The sequence below is a fragment of the Tursiops truncatus genome, chromosome 15 (genome assembly GCF_011762595.2).
Source record: "Tursiops truncatus isolate mTurTru1 chromosome 15, mTurTru1.mat.Y, whole genome shotgun sequence".
NCBI lineage: Eukaryota > Metazoa > Chordata > Mammalia > Artiodactyla > Delphinidae > Tursiops > Tursiops truncatus.
In genome coordinates, this window is record NC_047048.1 from 80,852,572 (window position 1) to 80,874,997 (window position 22,426).

At 45.6% G+C, this 22,426-nt stretch overlaps 1 protein-coding gene across 4 annotated transcripts; it reads left to right on the forward strand.

Moving 5' to 3' along the window:
- Positions 1-2,419: 2,419 nt before the first annotated feature.
- On the forward strand, positions 2,420-21,413 carry RAE1 (ribonucleic acid export 1). Of its 4 annotated transcripts, none has more exons than XM_019943931.3 (13): positions 2,420-2,573; positions 5,828-5,924; positions 6,493-6,597; positions 7,623-7,715; positions 11,653-11,739; positions 12,343-12,444; positions 12,715-12,801; positions 13,256-13,327; positions 14,365-14,472; positions 16,773-16,879; positions 16,964-17,039; positions 17,626-17,820; positions 20,489-20,816. In XM_019943931.3, the coding sequence occupies exons 2-13, from the start codon at positions 5,835-5,837 to the stop codon at positions 20,510-20,512; spliced, it is 1,146 nt and encodes a 381-aa protein (XP_019799490.1). In that variant the 5' UTR covers positions 2,420-2,573; positions 5,828-5,834; the 3' UTR covers positions 20,513-20,816. The 4 variants fall into 4 exon arrangements, with proteins under 4 accessions (XP_019799490.1, XP_019799489.1, XP_004324620.2 ...); XM_019943930.2 differs by lacking the exon at positions 20,489-20,816 and adding an exon at positions 20,973-21,413 and having other exon boundaries at positions 2,421-2,573; XM_004324572.3 differs by lacking the exons at positions 12,343-12,444; positions 20,489-20,816 and adding an exon at positions 20,973-21,413 and having other exon boundaries at positions 2,423-2,573.
- The last annotated feature ends 1,013 nt before the right edge of the window (positions 21,414-22,426 follow it).

Genomic DNA, 22,426 nt, shown 5'->3' on the forward strand with positions numbered 1-22,426 from the left:
ATCTTGTAAAAACAAGCCAAGGTCTCCCTCTGCTGGCAGAAGCTCTATGTTCTCTCAAATCCTTCCACTGTTTTGGATGGACATTTATTTAAAATATATTCGTCCCAAGAGGGAGGGGATAGGGGGATAATGTATGCATATGGCTGATTCACTTTGTTGTACAACAGAAACTAACACAGTATTGTGAAGCAATTATACTCCAATAAAGATCTATTAAAATATATGTATTCAAGTCCTTGTTTTCAGGAATGGGGTGGAAGAGTCTGGGACACAACAAGAGGTTGGGAAAACCATGAGGATTTCTGTGTGAGACTGAACACTTGTAGACAGGAGCCCATTTTGTATTGTCATCTTTGGATGCCCCCAATTCCTTGTAAAGCTACACTTAATGTGTGCTTCGTTGCAACCAAGCTATTTACAAAACCTTAAGACAACATATTAGGACTTTTTAATTAAAATAACAGAATTAAAGATCACTTCAAATGAAAAGGAACTGATACTAAAATTACAAACATTCAGTTTCTATTTACCTAGAAATGGAATATAAACTGTGTAGTCATTCATAAATACTCCCTTGTGTAAAAAACTGCAGAAGGGTATACTAATGTGAATAATAGCCATGACCAAAATTTAATTTTACTTTTTATTTTTAAAAATTTTCACCTAGACTTTTGGCTTAATAATCATACCCATGGATACAGATTGTTTTGATCCTCCTTTTTGTTTCTGAGGGAAAAAGTGAGGTGAAGCCACAGACTGCCATCTCTAAAGTCACATTTTGAGGGGCAGACTGCTTGCATCCCAATTGCACTTCTACTCACTGCCTCTGTAGCTGGGAGAAGTTACAACCTGGCCTTCATTTCATCAACTGTAAAATGGGGATAATAGTGATAATACCTAACCTATAGTGTCATTGTGAGAACAAGTGTGGGTTTGAAATAACACTCCTTAGGAAGAGTCAGGGAGTGTTACTGTTATATTTGGGTACACATGCTGCTACCATTGTTCCACTGATGGTATATGCAAAACCAGCTTGTCGATTACATACCCCTAAACAACAGAAAGATTTTTTTTTTAAGCATGCTGAATAACCAGTATTGTACATAACAGAGGCTTCTGGAAGATTCCTTGGGCATGGAAAATATAATTCGACAAATATTAAACACCAAAATATGTAAGACTGTGCTTGGTGCTATATACATGGGCTTAAGACACAAAGTTTAAAATCTAGGAAGCTAGACAAGGCAAATACACCCACAATCTTATGAGAGAGAATATGATAAGCACTGAGAGAGCTTTGAGAGGGCTTTGAGAGTTGAGAGATGCTATGAGATGATCCATTTGGTAAAGAAATTACAGGAGATGGAGTATCCAGTGCTTAAAGGAGCTATTACTATTATCATCATTATTTAGACGAGAGGTTCTGAACCTTGCCTGCATTTTAGAATCACTCGGAGAGCTTTTAAAAAATATTAATTCCCTCGTTCCGCCCCAGAACAACTAAATCAGAATCTCTGAGGGTGAGGCATCAGTTTTTTTTTAAAGTTTCCCCACGTGATTCTAAACACCTCATCTAGATCCTCGGTGCTCAACTGCGGTCCGTGGCCTGGCAACCTCAGCAGGGAGTTTGCTAGAAATGTAGGTTCTCAGGCCCACACTGGACCTTCTGAAACTGCATTTTATAACAAGGTCCCGCGGATCCTCAGCCTCCCTGAAGATGTCAAGGCTTTTGGTACGCAGCCCACGGTGAGTAGTAAAGGAGAAGGGTCAGTGTATGTACCACAACCTCAGGAGATCCCTTCCTCTGTTTTTCCTTCAGACATTCTTAAAGGGGGAAAAAGCAACCAGCTGAAATATTCGGAGTTGGCACGTGTGCGTCATAACAGCCCCTTAATATTCCTATGGAACCTTACACTTAGTAAAAGGCCTTCATATGTGTTACTTTTACTTGAACCTAATTAAGAATAGCCCTGGAAGTTAGGCATTATTATCCCCATTTCACAGCTGGAAACTGAAGTCCAAAGAGACCAGTTGGCTCAAGATACCCCAGTCGCAAATAGGGAGACCAGGGCAGGAAACCAGGTAGCGTCCCATCAGCTTCTCGAAGGATGGCCTTAAGAACTGGCGGCAATCGTAATTTTGCTAGACTTGTCATTCACAAGAGAAAATTGTTAACTAACCTTCACCAGCCGGGGCCGCCGATTTATCAGAGCAGTCGCTCCGCAGCGGCGTCGGGTACGCCAACTTTCGACCAATCCGCAAACTGCTGGCACGAGGACTTCTTCTTGGCGTCAATAGTGCTTCTGCGCATGTGCAATTCCCTTCAGGGAGGAGGAGCCTTTTCCTTCCTTTCCCTGCCTTCCGGACAACACAGGAAGTGGCTCGGAGACGCATGCGCAATGTCTCCGCGGTAATTAGGGCTGTTTCCTCAACCGGCGTGAGAAGACCTCAGGCTCCCGGGATTCCTGTTCCTGCCACCTGGCTACCGCCTCCTCCGCGCCCGAGCGGGGTCGCAGGCTCCCGAGCTCTGTCCGCTCCCCGCCGCCGGCTTCCCTCCGCGGCGCGACTCTCAGGTAGGCCTCGTGCCGCTTCCCCGCGTTCCCCGCCGCCATGGCGCCGCAGAGGCCTGGTCCTCCCGGGCGAGTGCGGCCCGCCGCGAGGTGCTGGGGCACGAGCAGGACTGTTGGCGAACTCCATTAGTGGCCCCTGGGAGGGACGTCAGAGCTGCAAGGGGCCTTACGGGTCACCTCCGGTCTAACCCCCTCGTATTTCTCGTGGGGAAACCGAGGCACCGGGAAGGGCCACAGAGTGGATGGCAGCCTCTGTTGCCTCTCCCCTTCCTCGTCACACGTCTGGCTTCTCATCAGACACAAGCCGCCACCTCGTTGACCTTCCCGGACCGTTCTTCTGCGGAAGGCCATCCCCCTTTAGTCTCCCCCATGGTAACCGGTTTCATCTCCTTTGTTGCGTTTATCCCTCTCTGAAACTGGTTCTTTGTTTCTGTTTCCTCCGCCAAGTAGTCCAGTATCCATGTGCACACACTGTGCCCTGGCAAGTATCTGTGAAGCGCCAGGCGCTGTGCTGAGGGCCAGGTGTGTTTTGGGGGAGCGTCCAGGTTGCTCTTTGCCGTGGTGGAGCTGGCACTCTCCTGGGGAGGCGACTGACTGCCAACAAGTTCCAGATGGGGACAGGTGCTGTGAAGAAGACGGAGATGCGATGGAGGATCCAGTGTGTTACATTAGGAAGGCAGGGAAGCCTCTGGGAGGGGCCTTCCTTTAAGAAGATGCTTTTAACAGCTTTACTGAATGTCACTTACAATAATCCGTTTAAAGTGTACATTTTGATGATTTGGGGAAGTTTCATAGAGTCGTGTAAACATCATCACAGTGCGGTTTTAGACCGTTTCCATCACCCTCAAAAGTTCGCAGGAGGCCCCTGTTGAAGTGGGACCTGAAGATTCACACTGAGACAGCTGGGGGTTTGGGGGAGGGCGAATCACCCCAGGCTGGAGGAACAGCTGGTAGGAATGCTCCAGGGCTGGGAGGAGCTTGCATTGTTCAGGGGCAGAGAGGAAGCCATCAGAGCTGGGGTGCAACCAGGAGGGAAGGAGCACGCGCTTCGGTAGGCTGGAGACGTATGCTTGTCTTCCTAACTTCTAGAGGGTTTTCGGTGTCCTGCACAACATGTGGCCCACGTAGGCTGATTAATGCTCGATGGCCCTTGTTCTTCTCCCTTAGTTCGTCCCTAATGGCAGAAATGCTCTCTCCCAACTTGATGGTTGAAGAGAGGAAGGGACAGGCGTTTCAGGCACTCTGTACAACCTCACTTGGTTTTCGTAACTCTGTGAAGTGGATTTCAGGGTCTGTTTTTACAGATGAAAAAATGAAGGCTAAATGATGTGCCCAAATCATATATGTAGTTCCTGGACTTGACTGCAGAAGCCCTTCATTCCTTTGTGTGCTTGTGCAGTTAACTGGTGTTTCAAATACATCTCAGACATTTGAGGCAGAGGTGGTCATCGAGCACCACGGCCTCGCACAGGTTGCTTTCTGAGATACTAATGCTTTCATAGACCTAGTAGGTCTACACTTGATTATTTTTCATAAAGCTCGGGAAATTCAAATATCTCGCCAGAATTCCTCACAGTTTTCCCATTCTATGTTGTCTTCTTAAGAGATGCTACTGTTGTTATCTCTTGTCACATGAGCTGTATGTTATTGGGTTAGTCACTTTTGTCACTCAGCTGCTAGCCTCCTTTGGGAGAGGTTGCTGATATGGTAGGCTTCTGGGTGTAAAAATTTACTAACCAATGACAGAATTGAAAATGTGGCATCAGTGTATGTGAGGCGTCAGAGTTATAATACATAGACTTTCTCCTTGGAAGGAAAAAAGGGAAAGTTGTTTATGACCCACTATGCACTAGACATTGCGCTTTCTACATAGATAATCTGATTTGATCCTCAGAACAGCCCTGGAGAAGCTGTTAATATTCTCTATGTTTGCAGAATAGGGAAAATGAGGCTTGGTGCGAGTAGGGTCCCAGCTCTGGTGAGTGGCAGAGGCATGGTTCTAACCCAGGTGGGCCTACTAGACTGTGGTGCCCAGGAGAAAACTCAAAGTGGGGAGATTCTTGCTGGGCAAATGTCCAAAACATAATGCCAAACCTTTTGCTACTTGAGCAGACCAAAATGGATGACTTTTTTTTAATTTTTATTTTTTTGCGGTACGCGGGCCTCTCACTGTTGTGGCCTCTCCCGTTGCGGAGCACAGGCTCCTGACGCGCAGGCTCAGCGGCCATGGCTCACGGGCCCAGCCGCTCCACGGCATGTGGGATCTTCTCGGAACGGGGCACGAACCCGCGTCCCCTGCATCGGCAGGCGGACTCTCAACCACTGCGCCACCAGGGAAGCCCTGGATTACTTTTTTTAAACTCCTACGATCGCTGCCAGGGTTGGTTGTTTTTCTAAGTAACTTCATGCAGAGATATTGACCTAATCCACAGTGCAGAAATTAGTACAAAGACAGTGAACTGTCACTAAGCAGGAAGCTGGAAGAATGGGGCCTTCTGCTGGTTTCCAGTTGTGTTCCTGGTGCTCAGCAGCGTGTCTCTAACTGTGTAAAAAGAAATGAGCGAATTTATATTTTACCTGGTGACTGAAAAATACTCTGCTGTAATGTGTCAATATTGGTGAATTAATTGTGACAAAGTTAAGAAGGAAACTGGATGTGGGGTGTATGGGAACTCTTCTTTTTTAAAAAAAATTTTTATTTAATTAATTTATTTTTGGCTGCATTGGGTCTTTGTTGCTGTGTGCGGGCTTTCTCAAGTTGTGGCAAGCGGGGGCTACTCTTCGTTGCAGTGTGCAGGCTTCTCATTGCGGTGGCTTCTCTTGTTGCGGAGCACGGACTCTAGGCACGAGGGCTCAGCAGTTGTGGCACGTGGGCTCTAGAGCGCAGGCTCAGTAGTTGTGGCGCACGGGCTTAGTTGCTCCGCAGCATGTGGGATCTTCCCGGACCAGGGATCGAACCCGTGTCCCCTGCATTGGCAGGCGGCTTCTTAACCACTGAGCAGCCGGGGAAGCCCAGGGAACTCTTCTGTCTTAAGAATTTTCCATTAAAAACTATTCTAAAATAGAAAGTTTATTTTTAAAAAGCACTCTGCTTATCGCATATTCAGACCTCTTCAGGAGAGAGAAGCCTGACATCAAGCCATTTATTTATTTACGCTCTATTTCCCTTCCATAACTTAATTATCTTTATCTTGCCTCTCAGTGATGTTTATTACTTAAGAGAGGACCTGTCCTTAACTTTTCCCATTATTTTTTAGGGCCAAGATGAGCCTGTTTGGAGCAGCCTCCGGGTTTGGCACGGGGGGAGCCAGCATGTTTGGCAGCGCCGCCGCAGATAATCACAACCCTATGAAGGTACCGCCTAAGGCTTCATGGGTTTGTAGAGACACTGCAGGGGGCCCCACGCTTGTGACAGCGAGAGAAACCCAGATGGCTTGGGAGCCTCCTTTGGGGGTGAAAACTCTGATGTTTTGTCCAGGCTGCTTTCTCAAATACTGGAGCAGAGAAACTGTGTGTCCCCTGGACGAGTGTCCTATTCCCCCTGACATTCCTGATCACTGGAATCACTCGAGATGCCTGTTAAAATTGCATGTTCCTAGGGCCCAGCCCACAACTGTTGACTCAGAATTTCTGTGGCGGAGGGAGGCAGGTGATGCTGTGATTGGGCAAGAGTGACCGGGTGGGCCGTCGTCTGGGAAATATGGTTGTGGGCCTGCCTTTGAGAGTGCTGCTTGTACTCCAGCAGCACCAGTGCTTTCACTGGTTTAGTTACACTCCCCCTTTTTATCAAAGTGAGAAAGGTCTAATTCACTTAGCTCTTGACACAAGGGAAGGTCACCATGAGGTGCTAGGGAGAAAGAAGGCAGTTTTGAATTGAATTGTGACGATGTATACATTTTAACACGGACTTTTTCCACCCCAGGATATTGAAGTAACATCCTCTCCTGATGATAGCATTGGTTGTCTATCTTTTAGCCCGCCAGCCTTGCCGGGGAACTTCCTTATTGCAGGGTCGTGGGCTAACGATGTAAGTGCTCCTTAAACGTTTGCGTGTTCTCTCTGGCATATCTCTTTGTATCGGCACAGTTAGTGTTAGCTGTTTTTTTTTTTTTTTTTTTTTTTTTTTTGCTCCAAGTGAGTGAAGCAGAGAGTTCAGGCTTATTCATGGCTTTTTTTAAGCACCGAGTTTAGAGTGTAAACCCGTCTGAATGGCAGGCATCCCTTGTTGTGCCGATTTTTGTTAAGAAAGCAGGATCATATGCGGCATTCAAAAATTCCTACTCTAGTTCAGTATCTTGAAGTATATTCCCAGGTCTGTAGTATTCATTGAAAATAAAAGTTGTCCATGACGGTATGTACAAATTTCCCTTCTAGGCATCCTGCAAATGTTCTTCAGGCATATGTTAAAGTTTTTTCACCTTTAGATATAGCATAAATCCTGCACAGACACTATACTTACCAAAAAGAAATCATAGCATATGAAAAGAAAGATAAAAACTCTGGTAGAAAAATAGGCGAAGGGTGTTTAGAGGCACTTCACAAAGGAGTGCAAGTGGCCTGCTGGAGTAATCTTGAAACATTCAACCGCATTCCTAATCGGATAAACACATAGTGGCTTTGCCACTCTCTTAGATATGGGACCTGGGCCAGTTATCTTAGTTAAGCCTCGTGTCCTGTTTCATGAGATGGAGATGACAGTAAGTTCACAGAGCTTTAGCTGTTGTAGAGATTAATTCAGATAGCGCATGTAAAGTACATCATGGGAAATCTTCAAGTCCCGAAATAGTTGAGACACAGGGTACAGACTTAAGGATTTCAGATAAATATCCTCCAGAAGAGCTGTACCAACTTACACATCTGCCAGTAGTACAAGTCTCAGCTTATCCGTGCTGGCGCCAAGTATTATTCATTTTATGTTTGTTCATTTGATCGGAAAAAAGTGTCTATAATGTAAATTTATGTTTATCTGATTATGGCTTGGAGCAAAGGGCTTAAAATGCATATAATGTATCATTAATTGGCTGTTTGTGTTAATTTGTTTTATTATTATAGGTTCGATGCTGGGAAGTTCAAGACAGTGGACAGACTATTCCAAAAGCCCAACAAATGCACACTGGGCCTGTGCTAGATGTCTGCTGGAGTGATGTAAGTTTCATTCAGTTTTTTCATGTTTTCAGAGTGTATATAAATGTATATGTTTTTATATAACCTGAAACACAAATAGCAAGTATGTGTACACATTGTAGAAGTGCTGTTTCTGAATTTAAATATAGTGATTTATTGATACTCATAATGTAGTCAGTTAACTTTAGTCATGTTAACTTTAATCTCTCTGAAAGCTTTTCTTGCATTAAAAAATCCATTAATTTATTGACATATTTCCTTGAGCAAGGGACTAGACAATTTTTTAAAGCCTTTCCTACCTCTACATGTGCCATGAGCTTATGTTGTTTTAAAATTCGAAATTACTGTCCCAGAAAATAAGTCCTAGGGAAAGAATCAATCCTTTTCCATTATTAAACTTCTGAAATAGTTTGTTTTTTTGGAAGTCTTTTTCCTCCCAAATCCTGAACATCAGCAATGTAAGTAAATGTGTTCAAGTTTATTCAGCTCTGAGCTCTTCTTTATTTTTCTTTTTGGGGGAGTGGGTGGGTGATTGGGGAGTTTAATGAAGGTACCATTTACAAGGAAACCAGCAGGGATGGTGAAGTCACACAGCAAGAGCTGCAGCTGTGGAGGACTCACCCCTCCCTACAGGAGGAGCCCAGGATTGACATCCCAGCCTTTCTCTCCTCCCTTCTGCTGACGGCGGAACCCTGCAGAAGTGAGAAAACAAAGGGGCCTGACTGAGAGTCTGGGGCAGCTGTGCGGAGGAAGCTAAGCCTCAAGGTCCCTCCTCAGGCTCATGCAAATATTTTTTATTAGATGCGATTTGCAAACAGTAAAATTGAACCTTTCTAGTGTATGATTCTGTGAGTGTTGAGAAATGCATAGAGTTGTGGTCAAAATATAGAAGAGATCCATCAGCCCAAGGATATCCTCCTGCCCTTTGTAGTCAAATCCTCCTCAGCCCCCAGTCCCTGGAAACCACTGATGTGTTTTCTGTCCCTGTGGTTCTGCCTTTACTAGAATGTCATAAACAGAAGCCCTTTGAATCGGGCTGTTTTGAGCACACTGCATTTGAGGTCCATCCAGGTTGTTGTATCTGGCAGTAGTTTGTCTTCCTTATTGCTGAGTAGTAATCCATGGTATGGATGTATCACTCTGGTCACCATCCACCAGCTGAGGACATTTGGGTTGTTTCCCATTTGGGGTCATTACGAATAACGCTGCTATAAACATTTGTATATTGGATTTTCTGTGAATACAAGTTTTCATTCCTCTTGCATTAATATCTAATAGTGGGCTTGCTGGGTCATATGTAATATATGTTTACCTTTATGAGAAATAGCAAACTACTCACACCGTACATTTGTGTGATCTTAGCTTTCAAATAGGAAATGATTCTACTATTTATAAACATTTTGAGATGGTTAAGGAGCCAGAGTTGCTCCCATTTTAATCATTAGCTCTGACAGCCTTCTCTAAAGCATTTTTGTTACCTGTAAAATGTATTTCTGACATGTCTGATTGGGTTATTATGAGACTAATAATAGTTTTAATTTACCTGTAGAAAAATAGCAACTTGAATAGATTTTAAATATTTCTAATTTATTTTGCCTGTCTTTCTTTACTGATCAGTTAACAGATCAGAATTGTAAGTTTCTTATCAAGTATGGTAAGAAATAGAATTAACTGACACCGGAATTCTGTTGCTCCGATGGTACTGAGCAGGCTGTTGGCTTTTACAAAGACGTGTACCGTCTATTTCCTTTCTCCATCACCATTAGAGTTGTGCGCCATCTAGTGGAGGCATCGAGACATAGACATGAAGAGTTCCTATTCAGTGAGCTGAGTTCTGAGAGAGGCAGGATGCGCTGTGCTGGGTAGACAGAACCCAGAAGGCAGCTATAAAGTTTGGGAAGGGGGCTGTGAATGCTCCACAGAAGAGGCAAGAATTGAGCTGAATCTTAAAAGTAAACCATCTGCTTATATAGCTTTAGAGCATTGTCTCGTCCATTCCAGGCCTGGGCTCAAATTTCGGCTGTATCTCCACTTTTTGACTTTGCCAAGTTATTTAATCTCTGTGAGTATGTTTTTTCACTTATAAGATGACGATAATAATAGTTTTACAACAGGTAATAACATTATTTAGTTCAAATAATTGTCTGGCACCTATTGTATGCTAAGCACTTGGGATATAGTGGAAGTCAAAGTAGGCGAGGTAGGCAAATCCTGTGCTTATGGAACTCATGATCTCTTAAGACCGACAGAGAGGAACAGAAGGATTTCAGGTAGTGGAAATCAGTGACAGCTAGATTCAGCCCCGTAAAGACTAGCGGGGCACCTGTGGGAAGCGGTTAAGAGACTTGTTTGAGGGAATATAGGGGGTGAAAGGCTGAGCCCAGACTTGGACCTTCCTGGCTCCAGAGCCCACGCACTTAACAGCCTCCCTCACAGGGGCTTACAGGAATAGGAGCTAGCCTGGGAGAGAAGGGCAGGTGTGGAAAGGCACAGAAGCACAGAAGAGCCACAGTTAACGCTTGAGGCATAAAAGCCAAAACTTGGTGAGGGTGATTCTCTGGCAGTCTGAGGACGGTCAGTCTGGCCACAGCAGGTGGACCTGAGAGGAGCTGAGTCGAGAGCACTTGGGAATCTCGTTTCTGTGCCCCAGCCGTTAGGTAGACTGGCCTCTGTCTCAGTATGTCCACTGCGGCCTGGCATCCTGCAGCTGGTAGGACTGGCGTTTTATGAGATTAAGGGGCCAGTGTTTCACTCAGCCTCGGGGCATCCCTCTCCATACATTATCGTCTTTCCAAGGGTTTGTGGAGTTGCCCTCACAGCTTCATTAATAGGGAAGAAGGTTTTCTCTCTTCTTTCACATGGGGAACTGGCGACTGCAAATGGGAAGAAGTTTTTGCTAGGGGAAGATAGTGGTAAATCTTTGAGCTGTGGAACCAGAAGTGAAGTACTGTAGGGCAGGGGTCAGCAAATTGTGGCCCATGGGCCAGATCTGACCCATTACCAATTTTTGTGAATAAACTTTTCTTGAAACACAGCCACATCATTCATTTACATAATGTGTATGGCTGCTTTCAAGCTACAACAGCAGAGTTAAGGAGTTGCAACAGAGACCTTTTGACCTGCGAAGACTAAAATATTTACTATATGGCCCTTTAAGAAAAAAAATTTGTTGACAGCTGGTCTAGAATTTTCAACTCAGTACTTTTTGTTTTTAAATTACCTTGTGCTTCATGTTGACTAACCTACTTTATGAGTTCTGTGTGTGAGTATTTTAAAACCACTATACAGTGACTGCCAATTTTTTAAGCTATTCTGTAGTTTACATTGGACCAGTGACTATCATAAATTAGTGTAGTTTTATTGCATGCACTTTCGAATGCTATGAGATACTGAGCTGAAAAATAATCATGATTGTACATGTGGTACAGAGCGGGAATGGGGGGTAGAAAGAGATACAGTAAATGTGGCAAAGTGTTTACAATTGGTGAATCTAGGTGATAGGTTTATGGGTATTCATTGTATTATTCTTGCAACTTTTGTGAAGGCTTGAAATGGATGAAAATAAGAAAAAAATTTTGAAGTGGCCCCTGGTAGGTAATACACATCGATACAGGATGTACAAAGGCTGTTCTTGGAGGACATGCCAGTGGCTATGGCTGCCTCTGAGCGGCGAGCTGGGGTCAGGAGAGACTTTGTTTTCACTCTGTAATTCTAAATGCTGTTCAAGTTTTTTTAACCTTTTTACATATTATCTCTTAGAAAAAATTAACAATTAAAAAGAGCAGAAAATGTGTTTTGTATATGATACTGTAGCTTGCAATACTCTGGCCCCCAAATAATTGGAAAAATTAAAATTGCAAAATAAAACCTGCCTCGGTATGTTCAGTCTGATACCTAGATATTCATATAGACGTTTTATTTTTCTTAGAATGTCAGATTTTTTTCTATTTTATTTTAGGATGGGAGCAAAGTATTTACGGCGTCATGTGATAAAACTGCCAAAATGTGGGACCTCAACAGCAACCAGGCGATACAGATAGCACAGGTAGTAAACGCTCACCCTCTGCAGGAAGGCTGGTCAGGGCTGGCGCCCAGGGTTGCGATGATCCCTTAATTACAACAGTTCTCTATTATAGGAAAGATGCAGTTTGACCATTCCAAATCAATTAGATTTAAATATACCAGAAACCTCTGTAGCACAAAAATGACACCAATCTTGTACACATTCTCGTTTTATCTAGTGTTTCATAAATTGTTCTGTCATGGGTCTTCCATAGCGTGTGGATGGGGAGGGCATAATAAGGAGCTAGTGACATTAAAACCTGTAAATGGTACAGCTCATCCTCAGCATTCTGACACCCGTGTGCGGCTTGCCTTGTACCAACTGCATTTGGTCACACATTCATTCGACAAGTCTGTATTGAATGAATGCCTGTGATACTCCAGGCACTGTCCTTAGGAGTAGAGATAGCGCAGTGAGTAAGAGGGACCCTTCCACACGCCAGGAGCTTTTACGGTCTGCTCGGGACAGCAGGCAGCTTCTGTGAGAAGACTGCTAAGAAAAGCAGAAATGAGGAAGATGAGAGAGCCTGGAACCAGAGGGTCTGGCCTGGTGAGGAAGAGCCTCTTGACACTGAGACATTTTCAGGAAGGTGTTGCGTACCGTGAGGTTGCAGTACTGTGTGTAGAAGCATCTCCTCCGTCTCTTAATGCGTGTCATCTAAGTGATACAACTGTGGTGGAGTTCCCTGTGAGTTACTCCTGAATATCTCCCCCTTTCACTCTCACATGCTAGTTAATTATGGTTAAAGTCAAATTAAATTTTGTTAGAATGGAAGGTAGATACATGCTCTTGATGTTACATTGAATGTTTTGGTCATGGGGAAGAGCTGAACTATCCTTTGGTTTCTGTTTGATGTGACCTCAGTATTTAAGGTTCCTTCTCTTTGAATTTCCAGAACCAAAGCTGTGTAGCATATTATTACATTCACCTTGGTGTATTTTGGTTTTATCTTGAAAGCACGATGCTCCTGTTAAAACTATACACTGGATCAAAGCACCAAACTACAGCTGTGTGATGACCGGGAGCTGGGATAAGACTTTGAAGGTATAATATACTGTTGAGGGACTGCATGGCCTGACCAAGATTGGCGTTTATTTTATTTTATTTTTTTAAAATTAATTAATTAATTTTATTTTTGGCTGCATTGGGCCTTCGTTGCTGCGCGGGGGCTACTCTTCGTTGCGGTACGTGGGCTTCTCATTGCGGTGGCTTCTTTTGTGGCGGACCACGGGCTTCAGTAGTCGTGGCACACGAGCTCAGTAGTTGTGGCTCGCGGGTCTGGCGCTCAGGCTCAGTAGTTGTGGCGTACGGGCTTAGTTGCTCCGTGGCATGTGGGATCTTCCTGGACCAGGGATTGAACCAGTGTCCCCTGCATTGGCAGGTGGATTCTTAACCACTGCGCCACCAGGGAAGCCCGACATTTATTCTTGCACTATTTGGACTTTAGCTCTGAATGGTCACTTATTGGGTTTTTGTGGGTTTTTTTTTTGTCTTTTAGTTTTGGGATACACGATCATCAAATCCTATGATGGTTTTACAACTCCCTGAAAGGTGTTACTGTGCTGACATGGTAAGGAATTTTTAACTTAATGATAATTATTTCCTTTAGAAAAAAAAAAAAGGCACTTCTTACCTTATGATATCTTGCAATCAGAGGGTAACGTAAAAACCCTTCAAACTTTAGGAATAGATGTGGGATGTAGTTTGGATTGCCTCAGTCATCTTAAATCTGTAGATTTTTGTGCTGCATATGTTCCAGAATTACAGAAAACTAGATGTCGCATTTTTTTAGTCACTTGTATGAACATACGCAGATAGCCACATGCCATGCTGTCCCCAGAATGACATGCACTGTGTGGCTGTAGGAAGACTGGCAGTAACTTTGTGGTGTGGTGCTAGAGCTTTGGTGACTGTCTCTGAGTGAGCCGGATTGAAAGTAAAGAACTTCTCTGTTGGTTTAGCAATAAGTTGAAGTTTTATACCAACTGCCCCAGTAATTCCACTTTTAGGAATTTATCATGAGAAAAGTAAAGATGCAAATGTTTTTTGTTTTCTATAATATAGTAAAACATGGGAAGTGACCCAGTGGGCCAACAAGACAGACATGGTTAAGTGAACCCTGTTGTGGGTTCATTTGAGGGAATGTTAGATACGTGGCCACTGCTAGTGTTCTCTGGAAAATGTGTGGGGCGGTGCTCACTAAACATGCTTTGAGTGAAGGATCAGCATTATACAGAAACATGCATATACACACCTGTATAATGTTCAGGAAAAAAGACGGGGGTTAACATACCATAATGCTAACAACAGTTACCATTTGATGGGGTGAGAGAGGTGATGTTCATTTCTTCTCTATTTCTCAGTACATTTTCTAAATGTATACTTTGTAGTTTTAAAAAATGAGTCTTTTAAAAAGATATGAATGTTCTACTTTCAAATACGATTTCTCTAGGTTACCTTGAAATGTGATAATATCATTGAACTGTTAAGCTTGAAAAAAAATTCAGGCTTACTTTTTGCGACTCTAAAAAAAATTGATCTAATACTTTGGTATAAAAAAGAGTACAGTCCACTTTAAGCATGTCCCTGCTTTCCCCTGTTTCCCAGATATATCCTATGGCTGTGGTGGCAACTGCAGAGAGGGGACTGATTGTCTATCAGTTAGAGAATCAACCTTCTGAATTCAGGAGGATAGAATCTCCACTGAAACATCAGGTGAGTCACAAGTCAAATCAAGAAGCTCATGTTTAGCACTTGTCGCAGGCAATCTGGCCATGTGGCCACATATGGAAATCGTTGTACTTTCCGACATTCAAAAGGGGGTGAATTTAAACACAAATATTTAGTGAGTAAATACCATCTTCTGCAAACATCCCCCGGGTGCGCTACATGTTGCTGAATGGGTGCACACCTCGGTGGATCGGTTCCATTGTGAATCCACAGCTTCCGTCTTTAGCTTGGTCTTCACCTGCCACGGATTCTTAGATCTCCTTCACTCTCTTCAGTCCCCTGGACACTCCCTCCGAGAACATAGAAGCTGATGGTTGGGAACTTCCCCATCTTCCTCCTGCTGCATCTAGAACTCTGGCTACACCTGCATCTTCCCTGCCTTTTCCCAGCTGTTAGGTGAGCCTTCTCAGGAGCCTTAGGTTGTCAACCACCTGCCTCTCTCCTGTATCTCATCTCCCCTCTTCTTGTACTTCATTGGCACTGAACCAGGCTCAAGTCCAATCCTAGGAAACAAGCTTCTTCTGACCCCCACATCCTCTGCCACCTCCGTCCCTTTTTCCCTTTGAAGTCAAGTAAGTGTCTTACGTGAGCTTTCTTGGTTCCCTTACATCCCATTCATCTCTCACCCTCCTTTGAGACTTCTGCCCCCGTTACTCCGCTGAAACTGTTTCTGGCATGGCCAGTGATGGCTTTCTAATCAGTAGCTCCAGTGGGTACTCATCAACCCTCATCTTACCGTGGCAGCAGCATTCACTGCTGTTCTTATCACATATTCTTAAACCTCTCCTTGGTTTCTGTAATGCCAGCCTCTTGCGTCCTGCCTCTCTGGTTGCTGCTTTGTCTTCCTTGCTGCTTCTTGCTGCATGTTGAGGTTCCCCAGGCATCTGCCCTTGGCCACTGCCTCCTCTACATCTGCCGGCCGTTGCTGTTGCTTAGGTACGCCTTGTGGGCTGGAGACTTGGATCCCCAGCAGGCCTTGCCTCTGTGCTCCTGACAAGGACACCCACAGTCTGGCAGCTCCTTTGCATCCTCCTCATGTCTCAGCCCCAGAGCATCCCATGCCAAACCCAGGACCACTTTCTGCAGATCATGTTACCTCTTCTCAGGATCCTCCCTGCTCATTCTCCCCAGGCTATATATAGAGAGATACGTGTGTGTGTCTTATATATACATACGTGTAGATTGTACTCATCTTGTTTTTTTGACCAGAGCATAGACTCAGTGAGAGCAGGGATTTTGTGTTTGTTGCTGCCTCATTCCTGGCACCTGCAGCCAGGCCTGAATAGAAGGCATTCTGTGTGTGCCGAGTGAGCAGTCTTTACCTGCCCCTCCCCACCACCCCAGCCTGCTCTTCCCTGTGTGCTCTGCACCTCCGCCCCTTAGCTGTCTAAGCCAGAAATCAGGAGTCGTCCTTGATTCACTCTCCCTCCTCTCCTCCTCTCCCATGTCATCAACCACCAAGCTCACTTCTACCCTGTATGTGGTTTCAGATCTGTTCATTTCTCTCCTTCCCTGCGTCCACATTTAATGCACCTCTTCTTGATTGACAATAAGAATGTGGATCTGTGCTCCTTTACCCCTGGAGGCTGGGCCGTGGGCTGTTTCTGTGGGATCTTCTGTGGAGTCCAGGAAACCCTCCTTTGGGCCCTCAAACTCAGCGTTGGATCGAGTGTAGTGTCTGGCTTTGCATAGCTTATTCACGGTTTAGAAATTTCTGGCCGCGTCCACTGTATGCTTGACCCTTGGTCCCCCGTGCTCCACAGGCAGGCACTACTTCCCTTTTCCAGTTGGGGACGCAGAGGCTCTGGAACGTTGGGTGACTTGCTGGAGGGCACTCACCTAGTCAGTGGTGGGCTGTGAATCAAAGTGACATGTTCTCCCGACCCACCGGGGGCCAGCACCAGAAAAGGACCTGGTGGGGCTCTGAGGGCCGCGTGCCCTGCTGCAGTGACAGCAAGGCCTTCAGGGTGGCAGAATAGGACCTGGCGGGGCTCTGAGGGCCGCGTGCCACGCTGCAGTGACAGCAGGGCCTTTAGGGTGGCAGAGGGAGAACGGTGCCTGGATGGAAGCACTTGGTACAAGGTTTATTCATAAAATCATGTGGCTGAGTAAAAGGAAAATAACGCTCACTGGAGGAGTAGAAATTATCTTCTTTACCGTATTTGAGAAATATTGTTTCTGGTTCTTTCAAAACCCGAAAATGGGGTAAAAGCTGTGTACAGTCACGTTAGTTATGGAATGTTACAGCTTCCATTGTGATGATATACTTTTTCCCCCAACTGTAGCATCGCTGTGTGGCTATTTTTAAAGACAAACAGAACAAGCCGACAGGTTTTGCCCTGGGAAGCATTGAGGGGAGAGTTGCCATTCACTACATCAACCCCCCGAATCCGTAAGTGAGGCCTGATCAGCTTGAAGATTTTCACTTGAGGCTTTTTTTTAAAAAGGAAAACTAAGTTGGGCCTTTGTTTTTCAGTGCCAAAGATAACTTCACCTTTAAATGTCATCGATCTAACGGAACCAACACTTCAGCTCCTCAGGACATTTACGCGGTACGTTTTTAGAAACTGTAACCCTGAGAATGTGTCTAGAAACTAGACTTGGAGGTGGGTAGCTGAGTCATTATGGGGTCAGAAAAGATCACTGTCATTGTGTGTGTTCGCGTGCAGAGATAAATGGCTTACGTGAGAGGTTTCAGTTTTCTGTTTTTATGAACATATTGACCGTCTTCGTTCTCTCTGTTTCTGAATGCAGGCTTAGGAGTTTTGGGGAGCGACTTCCACCTGTATGAGTGCTGGTAGACAGTTGATACACTTAGCTAAAACTGAGAAATTGCTGTTTGCTGAAAAAGAAAAAGGCATTTTCCTGAGGTTCGCTCCTTGGTGTCACTAGCTTACATACTTATTAACCTCTGCTGACTCGTGTTTTGAACAAGAGACGAGATTCAGTCCTGGGCTGCCGATTGGTTCAGGAAGTGGGGCTAGTTTCTCTTGTCATCAGCGGGCCGCCAGCTCTACTGAACTGACGGTCTGTTCCATTTTGTGTCCTGACTGAACCAGGAAGTCTGCATTGGCGAGAACCTGATTTCTCCTCCCTCCTCTGCCTCTGCTTCTCATTGTACATATCCATCATTTGTAGGTGAATGGAATTGCGTTCCATCCTGTTCATGGCACCCTTGCAACTGTGGGGTCTGATGGTAGATTCAGCTTTTGGGACAAAGATGCCAGAACAAAACTAAAAACTTCGGAACAGTTAGATCAACCGATATCGGCTTGCTGCTTCAATCACAATGGAAACATATTTGCATATGCTTCCAGCTACGACTGGTCAAAGGTGAGAATTCCCAAACCTGCGTTGGGCCCCTTCAGGCAGCAGAGCCAGGCTCTGGAGTCGGAAGGCCTGGGCTTCAGTCGCAAGGCCTCCATAGACACGCTGTGTGTCTGCAAATGGCATGTCACCGTCACCTGACTGCAAAGGGAACAGCAGGGCCTCCCTCCCATCCTTTCTCTGAGAACGTGCCCACGTCAAGTGTTTGGTCACTGTAAACCCAGCGGCTGCCACTCTGGGGGGTCCAGTCATCCAGTGATGCCAGGGGTTGTTGGGCGAGAGTGAAGAGGGCTCAGCAAGGCCGTGGGGCTTCCACCAGAGGCATTGGCTCTTTGCTTGTTTGCTGTGTGGGGAGGAGGGAAGTTAGGGACTGACAGGGTCCTGGCTGTGTTTTGGAGTCATCCCAGTGTGATGGTAAAGAGAGCAGACCTGGGTACTTGGGCTCCATAGCCGTGGTGTCTTTCTTGTTCACATCCACAACGTGTCTGTCTTCCCTGGCCCTGCCCCCCTCCCTTCCCCGAGACACACACAGCACACATCTCTCTCTGTCTCTCTGTCTCTCTGTCTCTCTGTCTCTCTCTGTCTCTCTCTGTCTCTCTGTCTCTCTCTCTCTCTCTCTCCCCCCTCCCCTCCCCTCCCCTCCCCCCTCCCCCTCCCCCCTTCGTTCTTCTCTACCTGTCCCCTGTCTCGTTCCCCCGTCTGTAGGCACACACTTCGGCTCTTCTAACACAAGTGTTAAGAAGCCTGGTTTCCCTTCTGTTAAACTTGTCCAGAGTGGTGACCCCCTGCCCTCTTTGTTCCCCCACCTTTGTCTCCTCCTCAGTTTCCTGGACTGTAGTCAGGTTCTTGCTGCCTTTCTTCTTGTCCAGTCCAGAAGCTTCCTTGCTGTCTGTGCTGGGCACCGGTCCATCCCTTCCTCTTTCCTTCACAAAGCCCTCCCCTTGGTTTCTCTGAGCTTTCCGTTGTCTGTTGTCTTCCTACTCCTGTCTGCTCCTTGCCATCTCTGGTGGCTTCTGCTCTCTGCCCACCTCTTGTACGCAGGCCTTTTTCTGTGGTTCTCCTTCGGGTCCTCGAGGCGCGTCTGCATTCACGAAGCAGCAGCTCTTCCAGCCTAAGCAGGTGACTCTTCCATGTCTAACTTGGCTCCTGACCTCGCTCCCCACTTCTTCCAGTGTTCCAGTCCCAACGGGATGTCCGCCCCTGGCTACCCCCTAAGCACCTTAACCTAGGAGATCAAAATCCGGTGGATTCCGCCCCCGCTGTACCCTCCCGCTTGCTGCTTCTCCTGTGTTCGTTCCTCTTTGAGGCAGACACCTCCTGGGCAGTGGGGTGTCGGTCTTGGAGTCGCCTTGGGTTCTCTTTCTCAGAAGAGCTGGGCAGTCACGGAGCTCTGTCCACTTCACCTGCGGTACACCTTGCCCGCTCAGCGCAGTGTTGTGATGCCTGCTCAGGCCTGTGGGAGGCGCACTCTCTCTGAGCGTTTGCTTATGTGAGCCGCATAGCTGCCTTTTTTTCCAGCAACTTTACTGAGTTGTAATTGAAAGGCAGTAAATTGCACACATTTAAAGTGTAGCTTGATCAGTTTCAGCATCTGTGTATATACCCAGGAAACCTTCGCCACAGTCAAGATAACATACACTTGTGTCTCCCCCAGAAGTCTCTGTGTCCTTGTAATCCTTTCCTTCATGCACACAGTGATCTGCTTTTTGTCATTATAGGGGATTTGCGTTTTTCTAGAATTTTATATAGGCGGCCTCATGTACTGTGTACTCTTTTTTGCTCTTGTGTCACTAGTTTGTTTTTACTGAGTAGTATTTCATGGTGTCTGGATGTATCACAGTTTGTTTATCCATTCACCTGTGGAAGCCACGCACTCAGTTTTGCAAAGTGTGTGCTTTTTTGGTTCTGCCTGGCTGGGGTTGGACCCAGATTGTGGCCTGAGGCCTCAGTTTCCCTGTGGGCCTCTTCGATGGATCTCCGCTTCTTCACCTGCTCAGCCTGCAGCCACATTAAAACTCCATGTTTAACTCACATCACACTCATGGCTCTGTGTGTTTCAGGCGTTGAAAAAATAATTGTAAATTGTAAGCAGTGTAAAATCAAAGCTCATCGCTTTGAATGCCACTCAGAATTAATTCATCTGAGCAATTAATGTCAACCGTGGAACACTTAAATTATAATCTTTTAACTTAAAGTTGCTTACGAATTTTCCATTGTTCTTAGTTGAAGGACAGTTATCCCCACATAGGATTAATATTATTAGCTTGTTGCTTGAGCGTAACTGTTCCGAAAAGCTGCACTTTGTGTATTACGATGAGACTTAATGGTCATTGGGTGAGCAGAACTTCTAGAACTATCTTGGCGTAACTGTCAAGGAGTGAGAATAAAGCATATCGTTGCACTGCAGGCGGCAGAACGCACCCAGAGGCGCTTCCCACCTCCCTGTTCCAGGCCTTTGGTTACCTCGGGTTTCCACTCATCTGTCTTACCCACACCACTCTGCTGTCTTCCTGAAACATAAGTCCTGTCATTGTCACTTAGCTTTGTGGCTGCCATTCCTTTTCCCTGTGGGACAGTTTTCACAGGCCTCAGCTTGTTCACAGCCCTTTCTAGCCTGGCCTGAGCTGGGTGCTTCCGACTCCCCCAGTGTCACACAGCCCCGCTTCCTCCTCAGCACAGGCGCAAGCAGACACGCTGACACCTGCACTTCACCTCCCTCCGCGTCTGGGATGGTGCATCCTGGGACTTGCCCTGCTCCCTGTGACGTCACAGACCAGAAGTCTCCTGTGCTGAGAAACCTCCAGCTCATCCTCCGCCATCCTCCCTTCCCCAGGCTGTGCTCACTGAGGGGGAGTCATCTTGGCATTAAAGCGGTGGAAGGTTGACAAAAGTCTCAGTGCTGAAAAGACAAGTATGTAGAAGATCATCCTTCTAAGGGGCACATTGAAGACATTTCCACCAAGTCCTTAACCTTTACTCTGAGGATTAAAGTTTTTGTTTAACATTTGACTTTTATTTCTCTCCATTTACCTGTTTTATTCCTCCAGAGAGATTACACATCATGCATGGAGCACAGGACTTGGCATGTTAAAAGTGCCCACAAAATGCTAACCGGATTTTTAATCAATTTTTAAGGTACTGTTTTTCTTCCCCTTTAGGGACATGAATTTTATAACCCCCAAAAGAAAAATTACATTTTCCTACGTAACGCAGCCGAAGAGCTAAAGCCCAGGAATAAGAAGTAGTGACTGGAGACTTGTGGGTTGTCCAGAGTTGTCTTCTCTCCACTCTGCCTCATCTCTGTACGAATTTGGGTCCCAGCTTTCAGTGGGTTGTCAGCCATGGATATGGATTTCAACCCCTGAAGAAAACGATGTCATTGTTCAGCAGTCAGGAGCCTGGCGGCCACGGTGACTGTCCATCTCTCCATTCCACTGCCGGTTACAGGTTTTGTCTGTAACTCTAAGATCTTAGATTCATGTGGGCAACTGCCAGGTATTTTGCAGTGCTTCATTCAGCAGTGTATGTATTAGAGAACATTGGGAAACATTCTACGAGCCCTGTACTGTATTTTGTAATAAAATATTTAGAAGATTGTCTACTAAGCTCCCTTTGTCCGTCTCTCCCCTTGCCCACCCCGTAAGCTCTGAAGTGGTTGCCCTGCTCAGCATCATCATTGGGTTTTGATTTGTGATTGCAGATGCCCTGTGGGAAATGCAGAAATTTTGCCCCTTTGGAGAGAGGAACCCCTGAGCTGGGAGTATTTCTGCTGTGTGGATTCTCTAGCAGCAGTCTCTCCAAGCATTGGTGGGCAGAGTTTGAATGTGTTTTTCTTTTGCTTCCTTCATTCCTGTCTTGGACATTCCAGTGCTTTTCAGTTCTGCAGGGCAGATGTCCTGGTGACTGGAACAGGGGTGTTCGTGTTCTGAGTGACAGGCCTTTGTGGGCAAAGCCCAAGTGGGTGATGCATGTGTGGCCTTCAAGTTAGAACCCAGGTACCCTGCCTGGGAAGTACTTGGAGCTGGTGCCCCCAGTAGCCATAGGTTTGAGGTGTTGCTTTTTTATTTCATGTAGTTCAAAATTCCTGATTGGTAAGTATCTGAAACGAGAGTCTGTTGTGTTTTTGCCCTGCAATCCCGAATGCTTTTTCTGCTTTACTCTTCGGGGCTGGTGTGTAAATTAACTTCCTGAGTGTGGAGCTCTGGTATTGATAATACTGTAAGACATGTTTGCCTACTCTTAAAAGACAAAATAAAGTTTTCTACTGAAAGACATTGCCAGCACTCAATGGTTTAAATTCTTTGGTAGTCAGATCACAGATGAATTCAGACCATTAACTCTCTAGTTCTTTTGGTCTGAAAAGTTTTGTTTTGGGTTGGTTGTTTTTTTCTTTTATTTTTTTGAGAGAGAGGGAAAGGCAAGTGCACTAGAAAAGTCTTAATATTCAGGTTAACTGTTTACAGCTAACTTTTTCCTTCCCTTTATGAATCAGCCCTGCAGCTCTGCGATCTGTGTGTATCGGCAGACGGCGAGTAGGAAAGATTGCCATGAGGAGAGCCAAGCTCTAGCCAAGCTCAGGCTATTTCAGTAGCCAACGTTCGTTGGAGGTGAG